The 15,373-nt window shown below is 39.1% G+C and overlaps 1 protein-coding gene across 1 annotated transcript in view; it reads right to left on the minus strand.

The window, feature by feature from the left end:
* ATP10D (ATPase phospholipid transporting 10D (putative)) overlaps positions 1-15,373 on the minus strand; it is a 91,260-nt gene that overhangs the window by 50,946 nt on the left and 24,941 nt on the right. The window contains exons 2-5 of the mRNA XM_084800085.1: positions 13,061-13,386; positions 11,151-11,345; positions 5,351-5,555; positions 3,185-3,270 (exon numbers count right to left, since the gene is read on the minus strand). Of these exons, the coding sequence (XP_084656211.1) occupies positions 3,185-3,270; positions 5,351-5,555; positions 11,151-11,345; positions 13,061-13,350 (776 nt within the window). The 5' untranslated portion in view covers positions 13,351-13,386. The remainder of the gene's footprint in view (positions 1-3,184; positions 3,271-5,350; positions 5,556-11,150; positions 11,346-13,060; positions 13,387-15,373) is intronic.

Genomic DNA, 15,373 nt, shown 5'->3' on the forward strand with positions numbered 1-15,373 from the left:
AGTCAAATGTGGTGAGTGGGTCAAGCAAAGATGTCCTGGTTCACCCTAAGAAGAGTGTAGAGGAGCGAACAGAGAGGTTAAGGCTTCACACAGGGAAAAAGCAGTCCGCTCAAACTGGAATAGGGTAATTAACTCCATTTCTTGAGATAGAAAACTTAGAAGTTGATTTGCTACATGTAATGTGTAGAACTTACTTTGGTCCTGTTTTTAATGATACAATTGTCAGAAAACATTTTCTTTCTGCAGCTGGAGAGAGTTTTGGGTGACTGTTGAGGCAGCAAACTGTCTCTGTCATTTTTTCATTTTGGAAGCTGCTAACCTGCAATTCCAGTTCACTCAGGCAATTAAGTTTTATTCCTTCTCAAGTCTCTGACGTAGTTGAAGACCACATAGTTTAGTTTTACAATTAAGTTTACATGTTTTGGGGTTAAGATGTTTTGTGGTCTAGATAGATGTTTTAAGTTAATAATGATGAGATATGATAGATATCTCTTTTCATTCAGAATTTTAGACTCACCAAGATAGGAAAGATATTTTCTTCAAGGTTGCCAAATACAAATAGCCAAAATACTACGGATGTAACATTTCTATAATTCCTGATTGTTTCATGGTTCTTCTTGATGTATGTAGATTATTTTATTTATGTGTAATAATATAAATGTATATGTAAAAAAGAAACATAATTTTTTAAAAAAGAGAATAATAAAAAAAATCCTTTCTAAAGTTCTTTAGCTTTGGTCAGTTCTCCTCCCTAAAAGCCACACTTTCATCATTAGTTTGTGAGAAATGTTAATTTTTTCTTGTGTATTTTGGTATGTTTTAAATGACCAGGTAATGGGATAAGGATAATTTTGGTCTCTAAAAATGAAAGTTGGTGGGAAATTTTCTCTCCTTGTCTAATAATTATATCTAACTTTTTTTCTTTCTTGTAAAAATAAAGTTCATGAGTATCATTTGGCTCAGGGTCCTAAAATATCTAAATATCAGAGCCAAGTTTGAGATTGAGAAAGACCCCAAATTATAGGTATCTTTGCAAAAAGTTAAAGATGGTGCTCTTACGTGCTGAACACTGCTCTGGCTCCCCACACTTTAACACAAGCTTTCAAATCAGCGACTTTTCCAACCAGAATGCACCCTGACACTCTAATTGCCAGGACGGGAGCAGACCATCCTTGCATATCATTTATACCTGTACAAACACTTCCTTCCAAACTTCTACATCTACTGAGCTTAATGCGCAGCTCATGAGGGTGGGTGTGGCAAGGCATATCTGTCATCTCAAGAAACTGAGAAAGGAGAAAACAAATTCAAGGCAAGCCTGGACTGCACGGTAAATTCAAGGCCAGTCTAAGCTTTACAGTCCTGAAAGATATTCTTTCACCACAGGAAGTGATTCTAAGAATACTTTTAGATGGCTTTACTATTTAGATTATTTTGTTATACATGGAGATGAACATGTATTAAATTACTTAGGTATTTCAAATTACAGATGGCCTGTAGATGTGACCTTGATTCACATTGTATTAAGATGCCTCTTAATTGCATAGAGAGACCTCTATATTTGACTGTTAATTGTTAAACCAGAACTGAGCTAAACGCTAACAGATTCTGATGTTGTCGTTACTGTGACCTATTACCTGCCTCCTGTTTTATAAATCCTAAAGAGAAGGTCACACTGTCTCTGTTCCTAGACTGTTTAAGAATTGTATCTGATGTACCTCACTGCTGATTGGTTGTTATAAAAGACCTGGCAGACAATAGCTAGGGCAGGACGTGGAAGGCAGGACATCCAGGCGGAGAAAGGGACTCTTGGACGAAGCAGGAGGAGGACCTTTTCACTAGAGACATGAAAGGAGACAGAAAAGATGATGGACCTGGAAGGCCTGAGAGGTATAGCTAGCTGTGTGAAGGCATGGAGCTAGACGGTCGGGTTAATTCAGATGAGCTAGCTGAGAATCTGCTGAGCTAAGGCCTAAGCTTTAAATTATTAAAAGGTCTCAGTGTCTTTAAAAAAAAATTTTACATATACATTTATATTATTATACATATATGAAATAAACTACATAGAAGAAGAAAAACCACAAAACAATCAGGAACTATATTAATGTTACATTCATAGTGTTTTGGCTATTTGTATTTGGAAACCAGGAATAAAAACATTTTCCTATCTTGGTGAGTAAATAGGAAGTCCAGGTTAGCAGCTTCCTAATTGAAAAAAAATGACAGACGGTTTTCTGTCTGAACTCAAAACTCTTTTTGATGTTGGAGTATCATCTTCAGCCTTCTGGCCTAGTATATCTGACGGACATATTTGTGAGGCAGGAACTTTCTCTGTCTTGGCAGAGTTTGGCCGTCGACTTGAATCCAGAACGTATTCACTCTTGTAGTCTAGCCTGTGAGCTTGCTCCAGGATCTCCTGTCACTCCATCTCATGTTATGGGATTACACATGGGCCACTACGCCTGCCTGAATCTTTTTATTCACATAATATTTTTATTTATTTATTTGGATTTTTCTTTTTTTATTTAATTTAATTTTAAAAAATTAATTTATTCATATTAGATCTCAATTGTTATTAAGAACATTATGACGGATGGATCTGGGTCCAGGGGTTCTACTCAAACTACAGCACTAACCAAGGACAATACTTGCAGTAAACATTGAACCCCTACCCAGATCTAGCCAATGGACAGGACATTCTCCACAGTAGAGTGGAGAGTGGGGACTGACTTTCACACGAACTCTGGTGCCCCATATTTGACCACGTCCCCTTGATGGGAAGGTCCGGTGGTACTCAGAGGAAGGATAGCAGGTTACCAAGAAGAGACTTGATACCCTATGAGCATATACAGGGGGAGGAGGTCCTCCTCAGTCACAGTCATAGAGGAGGGGAGTAAGGGGAAAATGGGAGGGAGGGAGGAATGGGAGGATACAAAGGATGGGATAACAACTGAGATGTGATATGAATAAATTAATAAAATATATTAAAAAACAATTGAGGTGTACTATAAATAAATTAATTTTTTAATTTTTTTGATGGCTGTTGGGTCACCAGGATCTTACAACAGCCAAACTTGCAGCCACTAATGATTTACACTGGATATGAATACACAAAAACCAAAAACATTACTGAGCTAGCTACCATTTCTTTTATGTCCACAAAGGTAAGTTACATCTCACTCACAGGAAGCCTCGGAATCTGCTGAGGTCATTGTTTGGACTTTCACATTCTATCCTACTGGAAAACTTCTCAGGATCAACTTCAGAGTCCTAAAAAGAAAAAGAATTTAAGATTAAATCTTGGTATTTAAACATTGTATCATTTTGCTCAATTCTTAATACATACAGTAGCTAAGGCATATATTTTATTTGTTTGTTTGTTTGGTTGGTTGGTTCGTTGGTTGGTTTTGCCTCAGAGTGCATGTTGTGACTCTCCTAGGATGAAGAGCAGATCCATAACAGGGATCAGATTGCCCTTAGAGTGCTAATACGCCATCCACAGAAATAGAAAAGTGGTATTTTTGTTTTTGTTTTGTTTTTAGATTAATCACATGATGCAAGTTATGTGTTGAAATGCACTCAGGGCTCTGCACCAGTGCTGCCACTCAGGGAGCAAACATTAGTGTCAACAAGGCTCAGAAAATATTTTGTCATTGATGCCTATAACCTGATGGCTTGCTAGATCTCAAGCATGTGGAAATACTTTGGAGTACACAGCATTTGATCTCAAGCAAAGTTCATTAATAAAATCCCCAAAGATGTAGGGCCTCTGCACATCACAATGTTCTCTAGTGGAGCAAGCAGATGCCCCATATTTTACCACGTCCCCTTGATGGGAAGGCCCGGTGGCACTCTGTTCTGAAACCAATGGAGGTGAAGGCCAAACACCTTTCAAAACACTGTAAGAACAAGTTATCAGCTCAGGCACGGTGGCTCATGCCTGTAACTCCAGCACTTAGGAAGCTGAGGCAGGAGGATTGCTATAAGTTTAGCATCAGCTGGGGTTATGTAGTAAAAGTTCAGGTTAGCCTGGGCTACAGAATACCTTCTCAGAGAGGCATAAGGAGAAAGAGAGAGTTTGGGTATAGCTGTTTGAATAATATTTTTATATCACTGTAGCAAATATGGAAAACATGAATTCTATGATTTGATTTGTTACTAATTCCTACTAAATTCTTTTTAATGTACTACAACCTACATTATGTACTTGAACTATTTTACATAATTTCTTTTTCACAATCCGAAGAGTCTGGAGCTACAGTCCAGCCAAGGAATAGCTGGGGACACACAGAGGACCAAATAGTTTGTCCAAGTTCTCAAACCAAGATGCAAACTACAAAGAGAGTGATTGTGCTCATGTGACACTGAGCCCAAAGTGTGCCTGTTAGTCAGCTGACAGCAGCCTAACGTGCATTTAGTGCTGAAGTAGAATTCAATGTTGTGCAACACTTTGTCAAAATCACAGGAGTAAAGCTGCTTATAAAAGTGACAAAGTTATCGAGCTCAGAGGCAGCCTGCTGAGCCACGGGGCAATCTGCATGAAAATCCATAGATGGCAAAGGGTCTATGAAATGAAATGTGAGGAGGCGAATACAGTCTTATTCATGTCTATAAGATGTAGAAATCTCAACTTATTAGTACTTTGAGTTTTCAGATTTAAAAACATGACCATTACATTTAAAAAAATCTTTTATCTTAAGTGTTTCCAGACATAGAAAAAGGAGTGTGATATTTAGCCATGAGCATGGCTTTTCACATGAGTCAAACAACGATGCTAATAAAGAGATCATTTCCGTTTTAATATAAGGAAACTCAGGCATAATATATTTGAATAACTTCATAAGATCATTCTTTGTGAATAAGAGACACAAAGCAATTAGTGGCAGAGTAAAGATTTATTTACTCAAATTTCTGTCAGTCTAATTTCACTTATCACAGCAAGATGAACAGCCTAGAAGTTTGTGGCATCAGGAGCCCTAAAAATTTTTAAGAGCTTAAGAATATAGGTAATTAGACATTTTAGGAATGAAGGTGAAAACACAAAATATAAGACCCTAAGAGTAAGAAAATGAAATTAGCCAGTGATTATTTCTAACTCCTCCAGGTTCCTCTAACGCAGGGCCATACAATCTGATTGCAGGCCAGAGTGTGAGCTCCAAAGCAACATTTATCCTATTACCTATAAAACATAAAACACTAATATCTGAAAATGGATTAAGCCTTCTGCAATTCTATTTTGTCAGTGGTAAAAATGAAATTAAAACTCTCTTTATCCTGTGAAGAACAGCCTAGACATTTCCTGAGGGACAAGGACTTTCCATAACCCTCCAGCTAAGAAGACACTGTGTACCTGCTCTGCATAGCCACGCACCACCTGTCTCTGCTTTAAATTGCTCTCTCCATCAAGGCCAGACGTCTCAATGTGGCAGATTCCATCAGGGTCTGTGGAAAAGAGCAAGACCATGTCTGCAGGGATGATCTCATTGCAGGAGAGGCGGATGAAGTCTCCCACGGTGACATTTTTCCAGCAACAGTCAATGTACTTTTTTTCTTTCCTAAAATTGAATGGGGGTGTGGGGAGCAACACAAGAGGTAGAAAAAAAAGTGGTAAGAGGAAATATAGCTATATCTTAAAATCTCAGTGTGTAATTTGTGTATTAAATGCTAAAAGAGACACTACAGGATTGGTAAAACCAAAGTTTCTCAAAGGCTTCATTTGGAAAATTTAGTTATTAGGTCACTTAAACATATTCTTTCAGCTTTCTCCGGCACTATGAGACTTTGAGCCCTCACGCTGTTTGAGTGAAACTCTAGGACAGAATTACAATCAACGTTACATGAATATGTTCATGTGTAGAACAGTTCTTGTCCGTGATTCTGTGATTAGGTATCAAGGACATGAAGGTGTCGCGGGACATGTGGCCTGATGTCTGAGAGCCCTGTGACACACCTCTACTGGATAATTATGGAAAACCCAATAAAGTGCAATACCCACACACTACACTAAACCAAATTTTTTTTTCTACCACATTATTACCTCTAAGCCTCACTCAAAAGAAATACAAGCAGCCTTCTATATCCACAGGCTCTGTAACTGAAGATTCCAGCAACTGCAATTAGAAAATATTTGGGGAAAAAAGCATGCACGAAACATGTACAGACTTTTCTTCTGCTATCATTTCCTAAAGAAACACATTTAGTGACTTTTGCATTGCATTCCATGTTGTAAGTACTCTAAAGATTAGTTAAAGTGCACAGGAGAACACACATAAGATAAAGGAGCTGCTGGTGCTCCAACATGTCATATGAGGGACTTGGGCATCTCTGCGAGTCCCCTGTGCACCTCCACCCTCTTCCCAGCACTGGTAGGTGAGTTTACTGCTAACTCTTAAGTAGCTGGCCCTTGCATAAAGAACTGTAAATTTTATCTTGCTTAAAAATATCATTTCCCATTCTATACTTTTTCCAATATTGTATTATATTTTACATTTTTAGTTAGTGTTTGTATGCATGCACACTGAACACGGTAACAAACACTTGCAACCCCAACATTCAAGAGGCTATAGTCTCAAAAGTAAGTAAATAAATATGTTGCAAAGCTATTTATTTTCTATTGAATTTATGTATTTATGAAGACAGAATTTGTATCCTCTCTTACGAATCCTGGGAGTTACTTAAATTGCATGATCTATTGAAAGTCATTAATTTTTCAGAGTAAATAGAAATGCTGCCTGAGATTACTTGGATAACTTCTACCATACAAACTACAACAGCTACATAAAGAAAAGCTGAGTTTAAAGGGCTAAATAAGTGTAAATAAGTGTATACCTTTACAAGTGCCTAGTGGTAGCAGTTATACTTTGAAAGCTCAGTCCTATATGCCACACAAATCTAGGAAAGGGGAATTTATTCTATAGAAAAGGGAGTCACTAAAGCTTACAAAAAAAAGGTGTGTCCCTGCTCAATCCTGGAGCAGAGTAACTATTGAGTGGCAGCCTAGTTAGTGATTAGGACAGACAAGAGAACAATAGAAAGTTACTGAAATAATCAAAGGAGAGATGGGAAGGCTCAGAATTAAGACAGTAGCAGGAAAATTGAACGTAAGATTAGATGAAGACATATTTAAGTGCCAGAGAAAGCCACTTCCTGACTTGTTACATGTAAGCAGCCTCAAGGATGACAGAATGGTTCCTAATAATGGGGTGATATGTGATACCTTTCACCACGGCCCAGATTTTGGAAGAAATTAGTTACATCTGAGGCAAGAGAGGAAATTCATTTTAGGTTTTTATGTCACATGAATTGTGTAGTTGAGGTGTAAAGCAAGCTTAGATTCTTATTCAGATGTTGTGAATGAAGACAAGGGTGTGGAAGCCCTTGGTACATAAAGGGCAACTGGCAGCAGCAAAGAAGGATGCAGGAGTCCTTAGGGGAAACAGGTTTTAAGAAGACAGGGAAGTGAATGGAAATCTAAAAAGAAATTATGTCGTAAAACCAAAGGAGAAGAAAATTTCAAGGAGGGAGTAATACCAGTCCAAATCCACAAAGGAACCCTGTTTAATAAGGACCAAGATACCTATGGAATTTGCTCATCAGGAAATCTGATGGCATTCGAGAAGGGTGATAACACTAAATCTGCACATGACCTCTGTGGACATGCACTGTATGCACTATTAGTTTAAACCTTCCTGTTGTGTGAGTAAATGGTCCTCCCAAAGCCCAGGGGTTGAAGGACTGCTCCCCAGATCATGGTTCTATTAGGAGCTGACTTAATACTTAAAAGCTGGGTCCTTATAGAAAGAAGGTAGGTCATTTGGGGTGTGCACTTGAAAGGGTTAATGGGACTCTGACCCATTGTCTCTCTCTCTCTTTTTTTAAACTCCTAACTGATGTAAGATGAGCAATTTTCTCTGCCACGTGAACCTGGCATGACAAACTGCATCACCAAAAGCAATGAGGAGAGCAGAACATGAACAGACACTTCCCAAATTGTAAGTCAAAAGCACTCTCCATCTTTTAAAGAAGATTCTATTAGGCATTTTATTATAGTAACACAAACCTCACCAATGTCTAAGTAGATCATGTCAATCACATAGAAAATACCTGTTTGCTTAATAGTTGGGTGTTACCCATGCATGGACTACACCTAAGCCCCCTACACAAACATAGCCAATGAGCAGCTCAGGCTTCATGTAGGTCCCCTAGTAAGGGGAAGAGGAGCTGTCTCTGACATGGACTGTGTTGCTTGCTTTTTGATCACTTTCCCCTGGCAGGGCTGCCTGGCCAGGCCACAGAGGATGATCTGGGTGGGTTGGTGGGGGGAAGGGGCTCCCTTTGTCTGAGTAATAGGGGAGAGGGGATGGAGTAAGAGGGAGGGAGAGTGGGACTGGAAGAAAGGAGGGAGGGGCCTATAATCAAGATGTAAAGTGAATAAGTAAATTAATTAAAAATATTGGTGTCTCTAGTGTCATACAAACTTTATGCACAGCTCCTGTCTTTTTTTTTTTTTTTTTTTTGGTTTTTTGAGACAAGGTTTCTCTGTGTAGTCTTGGCTGTCCTGGACTCATTCTGTAGACCAGGCTGGCCTCGAACTCACAGTGATCCACCTGCCTCTGCCTCCTGAGTGCTGGGATTAAAGGCATGCACCACCACACCCGGCTCCACAGCTCCTGTCTTAAAGACAATTGAAAAAAGTCATGTCTTCTGTATTAGTTCATTCTAACTTAATTGGGGTATTATGGAGTTTAAATGTCCAATTTCTACAGTGCCCTTTGTTATTTTTATATGATATTTGCCCATAGAAACTAACTACTTTGTGAAAAGCCAAATATTATAAATATGAAACAAATTTTCTGCATGGAAATGCGAACACTCGCCTTCTATACATTTGCTCCATTTAATAGCCCTATGTTTTCATCCTAAATTTTCTGAGAAATATTTTTCTTCCATAATCTTTTTATTATTCCATGGGCATTTAAATTAGCATATGTAAATCAACACTGTATGGCTTCATAGCCTATTTTTATTTCTTTTTATCTTTATTGTTCCAAATATAATAAACATTATTTCTTCCATAGTTCTGAGCAAAAATAAATTGCCTGGAATATAGATAAAAAGATATCAAGTTACCCAGTCTCTTACGAAATGCAGTCATGAGGTGATAAAATATGTATTACATTTCATCACTAAATGCATATACAGGACACGTAAAAGGACCCCAGAGAAAAGGCTCTACCAGGTCTCCCATTGGGCAATTAATATCCAGGAAACAGGGCAGTGCTATTACAAAGTCTCACATGCTAATTAAATGGCTAGCCCATGTGCCAAGAAACCCCTTAGTGCGTGCCATTGACCTGCCATCATAATGCTGGTGGCTAACCTTTACTTGGCTCTTAAAATACACTCATTGTAGTGTTTGCTGTTTTATCATTATAGTAACGGTGAAGTAAATTGGACATTAGCTAGCTTATGTAGTCTTCCCAAGGCTACAGAGCTAGTACGTGGGGGAACTCAAGATTACAGCTTTAAAAAAAAATACAGAAATCAAAGACACGGTATGGACTGTAAATTAGTTGTAAATGTCAACAAGTATTTACATTTAAAAGAATCTGTATGCAAAATGCATATACACACATATATTACACACAAATACACATATATATTGTTCTTCCCTTCTGCTGAGTTTGGCATTACCTGGGAAATCTCAAAACTGTCAAAGTCTGTATTTTGCCACTATGTGATTGCTGTGATATTTCATTTCTCCCAGCTAACGCCCAAGGATCAGTATGCTCTGTGTGCCACCTCTCTATCCCTGAGTACTCAAGGGTGCCTCATGGAATTGGGGCCCACATGATCTGTGTTTTTCAACTGCAAATCAGAGACTTTTACTCTAAAATTATTTTAGTATTTAGTAGCATGTATCAGGATTTGTTTTGATGGGCTGGGAAGGTCCTTCATAAATAGCATGAAAATTAAAACTAATTTTTTCACTGTTCAAGTTAATCTTATACCATCTTACAATTGTGAAAAATAATTTTGCTTGTTTTCCCCATAGATCTCTAAACAAATGCTGTGAAAACTACTGAGAAAGTCTAATTATGAACAGAATTCACAACCCTGCATGCTTTAGCTTGAATGCCACATCTTCAAACAAGCTTCCCCTGAACGTTTTTTCTATGACTCTCCTAAGATTGTGGACAAGTTGTCCTGAGCCATGCTGTTTTCTAAATATCAACTTACATCTAGAAAGAAGCACCCAGGAGCTGAATCTTGTGAACATCCCAGTTCAAAACTCGCCTTCCTGGAGTTGGCTCTTGGATACACGGACTTTCTCTTTATATACAGCAAATAAAAGTATGCAACGGAGCAGACAGGTTCCTGAATGAACCTCTCCTGCAGATGCCTCGAGTATTGCTGCAATAGGATATCTCTGGCTTTATGCACAAAACAATTCTATTGTTTTCATAACCTTTTTCTCCATAGACAATTCCTGACTTCTCATATTCCACCCAACTTTTTGGGTCTATTCAAGTTGTTTTTCCTCCCTTGATCCTCATCCGTTCTCATCCCCGGGCTGACAACTGTCTTGCTGACATTCACTATAAGGATACAACATCGGACCTAGCTCTCAACCTAATTCAAATCCTTTCAGTTCCCTTATGAGTGAGTTGGAAGTTTGTTTTTTTGTTTTGTTTTGTTTAGTTTTTGTCAAGTTTTTGATTGATAGTGGCTTTTGGTTCTCCTCTATGACTTCTATTAAATTCATTGAGGATTTTTTTATTATTATTAATTTATTCTTGTTACATCTCAATGGTTATCCCATCTCTTGTATCCTCTCATTCCTCCCTCTCTCCCATTTTCCCCTTACTCCCCTCCCCTATGAGGATTTTTTTAAAGTTAATTAAAACCAGTAATAACAACTTGGGATATAGCTCAGTTGTACAATACTTGACTAATATGTAAAAGATTATGAAATCCAAAATTCAATCCCTGGTACCAGGAGAGGAAAAAAACAAAACAGAAACAAACAAACAAACAAACAAAAAAACAACTGCAGCACAAAATGGTCCTGATCATACCTAAGGGAAGAAAGAGGAACATGCTTATAAATGATACAGTAGTCTCCTTAGGGACACACCCACTCCACTTACCTACTGTAAACTTTGGTTATTAAATTGTTGATCTGCTTGTCGATCTTGTATTTCCGGTAGTCTTCCAAGCCATCTTTGATTGCGATAATGGTGAGGACTACCACCAGAGGCATCATGGTGATTTCCTTTTGGAAGGCTTCTACCAAAGGCACCCAGTTCAGGACCACGAGGAACAGGAAATATAAATTGGCAGCCCTGCAAGCCAAGCACACACAGGGAGGTTTTCACAGAACATGAGAGGGCTGAAGTAAAAGAGGCAAGACACCTTTGCTTTTGCTTTCTGATAAGTCAGAATTAGCTGATTTTACATGTCAAAGAACAGGGAGTTAGCAAAAATCTAACAAGTATGAAGTATTGATATCTATCAGGGACATTTGACTTGGATCATATTTGATTAAATATAAGATTTTTTTCATTAAGTATGTAATAATGAACAAGTGAATGGGCTGGTCTTGAGTTATGTAGGACATGGTAAAAAAAAAAGGCAGTACCATTTTCTCTTTAAAAGTTAAAGACATTCTGAATCAAAGCATTAGATTCAAACAAGGCTCAAACAAACAGGGCCACCTGGGATTTTCTCTCTTTGAGGCTTTCCATTTCTTTTCATACTATTCAGTGTATGGTGCTCAGGAAATTCTTCCATCCCCAAAACTTCCCTATTTTATACATTCAAATTAAAAAAGCACAAACAGGAAACTTCAGTTCTGCATAAGAACTGAACAGCCCAGTTGCTTTTTTGGTCATGGATTCCCTTTTCCTGGGAAGTTTTCTAGTCATCAAATCAACATGTTCATCTAATGCTCTTCTCTTCCAGTTCTCTTCCCAAAGCTAGTCTGTACCATCTGTAATTGGCTATCTTTCCCTTCATTCCCACACTGTCATGAGCATGCGTCTCCCTGGTGACTAACCAGGAGATATGCAGCAGCTTCCTAAATGTTCGCTTTTTCTTCAGTTAGTTTCTAAGTGCTTCCTTCTGCCCCCATGCAAACTCAAACATGTTTTTTTCTCCCCTTCAGAGCCATGACTGTTGTACTGAGTCACAATTCTCTCTTCTGGTGGGTTAGACCCATCTGCCCAACATTATTTCCCCTTGTTCCCCAACATAGACACTAGCTATCATCAGAGAAGAAACTTCTCAGGCTTCAAGTGAGTCTTCTGTGCTGAAGGCTTTGTGCTTTCACTAAAACCCTCTCTTCCCCATGAAATATCCTGAGGATACCTCACCCTCCATAATTAAATTGAGTGTCACATCCCCTTCTACTGTCGCCTCTAATAGTATGGTTTCTCTGGGAGGCTTCCACTCTGATCCCACTTTGTAAGAACTGTAAAGCCATGTGCCTCTCCTAGTTTATATACATACCTGGATAACCCACAGAATCCATGGAGACAGTAGCAAGTTATACACTTGCAAGTTATACACTATCAAAGATCTCAAGCAAGCTTCAATAAATGCCCACCAATCTGGATTACATCATCATTTCACTCAATAACATCTTATACATTTGCTTAAGAGTCTTTTTCTTTTTCCTATTATCAAGTAAGAAAAATCTGCAATTAAAATGCAACATGGTTTAATAGAAAGGACATTGAAGGAAGAGGGAGAAGGCTCAAGGCCATGGCATCCATTCTGCTTATTACTGGTGTGGCATTGGCTGAGCCATTATCCTATCTGATGATTATACAAGGATAACAACAGAAGACATCCTTCCAACTGTAAAGAGCTGTGTGACTCTACGGCACCCTCACTACAGCCTTGACTTGAATCTAAATTGTCTTGGATGATTATATGCATTAAGCATATGTAGCACATGGGACTATGAAAATGGAGGGTGTGGGTGGTCAGCGGGAGTATCAAGTAGAAGAAAGAAGAACATTCTGAGATTTTACTTTCTCTAAAAGTAGTACAGTACCTGTGAAACTGTTCAAACAAGTTTCTTGGCACAAAATTCAGCAGTGTGTACTTGGTTGTCCGAATTCGGTTATTCACGTAGGTTCCAGAAAACCTTTCATACTCATCTTTGAAGCACTGAAGGTGAGGAATAACAACACGGTGCTTTCCTGCCGGTTTGGGGCTCTGGGAAGACTTGCCCCCACAGGCAAGCAGTGAAGAATAGTTGTATGGCCTCTCATCTTCATCCTGGGCTCTCCCATTGATCAGTCGATGCCAGTGATGTCTGGCCCACTGAAGAAGCTCAGTCATGTCCAAGACACAGGGAGACCTTGTGGTGCAGGTGGTCTAGCAAACAAAAACACACTTCCTGTGAGCTGCTGCAATCTTGTAAAAGAGAGCACAGTTTTCTTCTTTTTCTATAATAGACCAATATGTGGCCTAGTGTTTCTACATGTAACTGGGAATGTACAACTCATCACTATTATTCCTTTTAAGCCAAACCCTTTTTAAAGCATGCATCTTTTTCTTCAGGAGTCAATCATCTGATTATCTAAGAAACAAAAGACAGTGCCTACAAGGCCTTTCCATAACTAGGAGCAACCATTTTGACTTTAATGCATGTAGGACTCTTTGCTTCCTTGGTCATCAGCTTTTTCCTTTTTTGAAACCAGACTATGCACATGCGTCAGGAAGTTGTCATAACACTTAAATGAGGAACATGCAAATGTTTCAGCCTCAGGCCAGGGATACAGAAAGAAGTCTGTTGGATCACAAGCATGGCTACAAGTTCTTCTCACCTCTGGTCAGTAACAGAATTATTTCTTTGTCTAATGAGTACCTTTCTCTACTGTGGCCACATGACTCACTCTGGCTAAAGAAACACTAGAAAACAAGACACTAACACAGATTTGAAAACTGTTCTTTAACTGGGTGTGGTGGCTTTTAATCCCAGCACTCAGGAGGCAGAAGCAAGTGGATCTCAATGAGTTCATGGCCATCCTGGTATACAAAGTCTAGAACAGCCAGGGCTACACAGAGAAACCCTGTCTCAATGCCCCCAAACTGTTCTTTAACCTCCCTTAACCTCCCTGCTCCCCACAACCCTTTCACCACCAGGATGAGCACCCACAGCAGGATAAGCACAGTTGTTACCAATGGTGTACAGGTGTGGTTGAGGCCTCTGGCTGCCAGCTGACCACTAACTCGTTAGTGCACTCATAAGACAAACTAGAACAAAAAAGAGCAGGAATGCCCCCAGATGAACTGAATTGGAAATAGCCACCTACCAAACTGAGTCAATCAAGGTCATGTGCTGAACCCTAACTGATGCAAATGCCCCCCCTTTTTTTTACTTTTAAGTGTTCTTTATTTTCCCAGAAATTTATTTTTGAAGAGAAAAGGCCTAGCACTTATTAAGAGTTTACTATATTCCAAAAACACTTCAAAACCCTCTACATACATTATCTTAATATTATATCAGGGCTGGAGAGATAGCTCAGCAGGAAGACCATTTGCTCATCTCTCAGAGGCCAGCGTTCAGCCCATGGTAGGTGGCTCACAACCACCTTTAACTCTAGTTTCTGGAGACCTGATGCCATCTTCTAGCCTCTGTGGGCACCCACATACATGTATGCATATATACACACAAACATATACATAAAAATAAAATAAATCTGTTTCTTAATTACATCAATCCTGTAACATGAGGAGACACAGCTGATTGAAATCACATCTTTGTGAAACAAGGGTCCACTGCTATTGTACCTCTGTGTAGTTAGAGGACCTGATACTTATAAAATGTCCCCCCAAATTCATACTCTAGGTAATGAGCATGCCATTGAATATGCTGCTGGGGGCAAGGGAGTGCGAAGGCCTTGAGGCCTTGATTTATCAATGTTATTATTTACATATATACAGCTGGTGTCAACTGCCTAAGTTTCTCATTTAGGACATCTGTAATGTGTCGTCCTAGTCATCTGAATTGACAAAATTCTCAAATAAACTCTGATATAGCTGGTATGGAGAAAACCCGGGTTATGTGCTGATACTGCACTAGGCTAAAAACAGACACAACAAAGCCCTCGACCACATTCTCCAAGAGTTGTGGGTCAAAATGACCTGCTAGGCATGCCATATCCAAATGTAATCTTGGTGTGAAGTCATAATTATGGTACTATTGTCATTAAGAGGATTATTTTGTTGGATGTGATGGCATAAGCCTTTAGTCCCAGCACTCGGGAGGCAGAAGCAGGTGAGTTTGAGGCCAGCCTGGTCTACAGAGTGAGTTCCAAGACAGCCAGAGCTATACAGAGAAGCCCTGCCTCAAAAAAAA

This window comes from Acomys minous (genome assembly GCF_964271855.1).
Source record: "Acomys minous genome assembly, chromosome: 10".
In the NCBI taxonomy this organism is placed as follows: Eukaryota; Metazoa; Chordata; class Mammalia; order Rodentia; family Muridae; genus Acomys; species Acomys minous.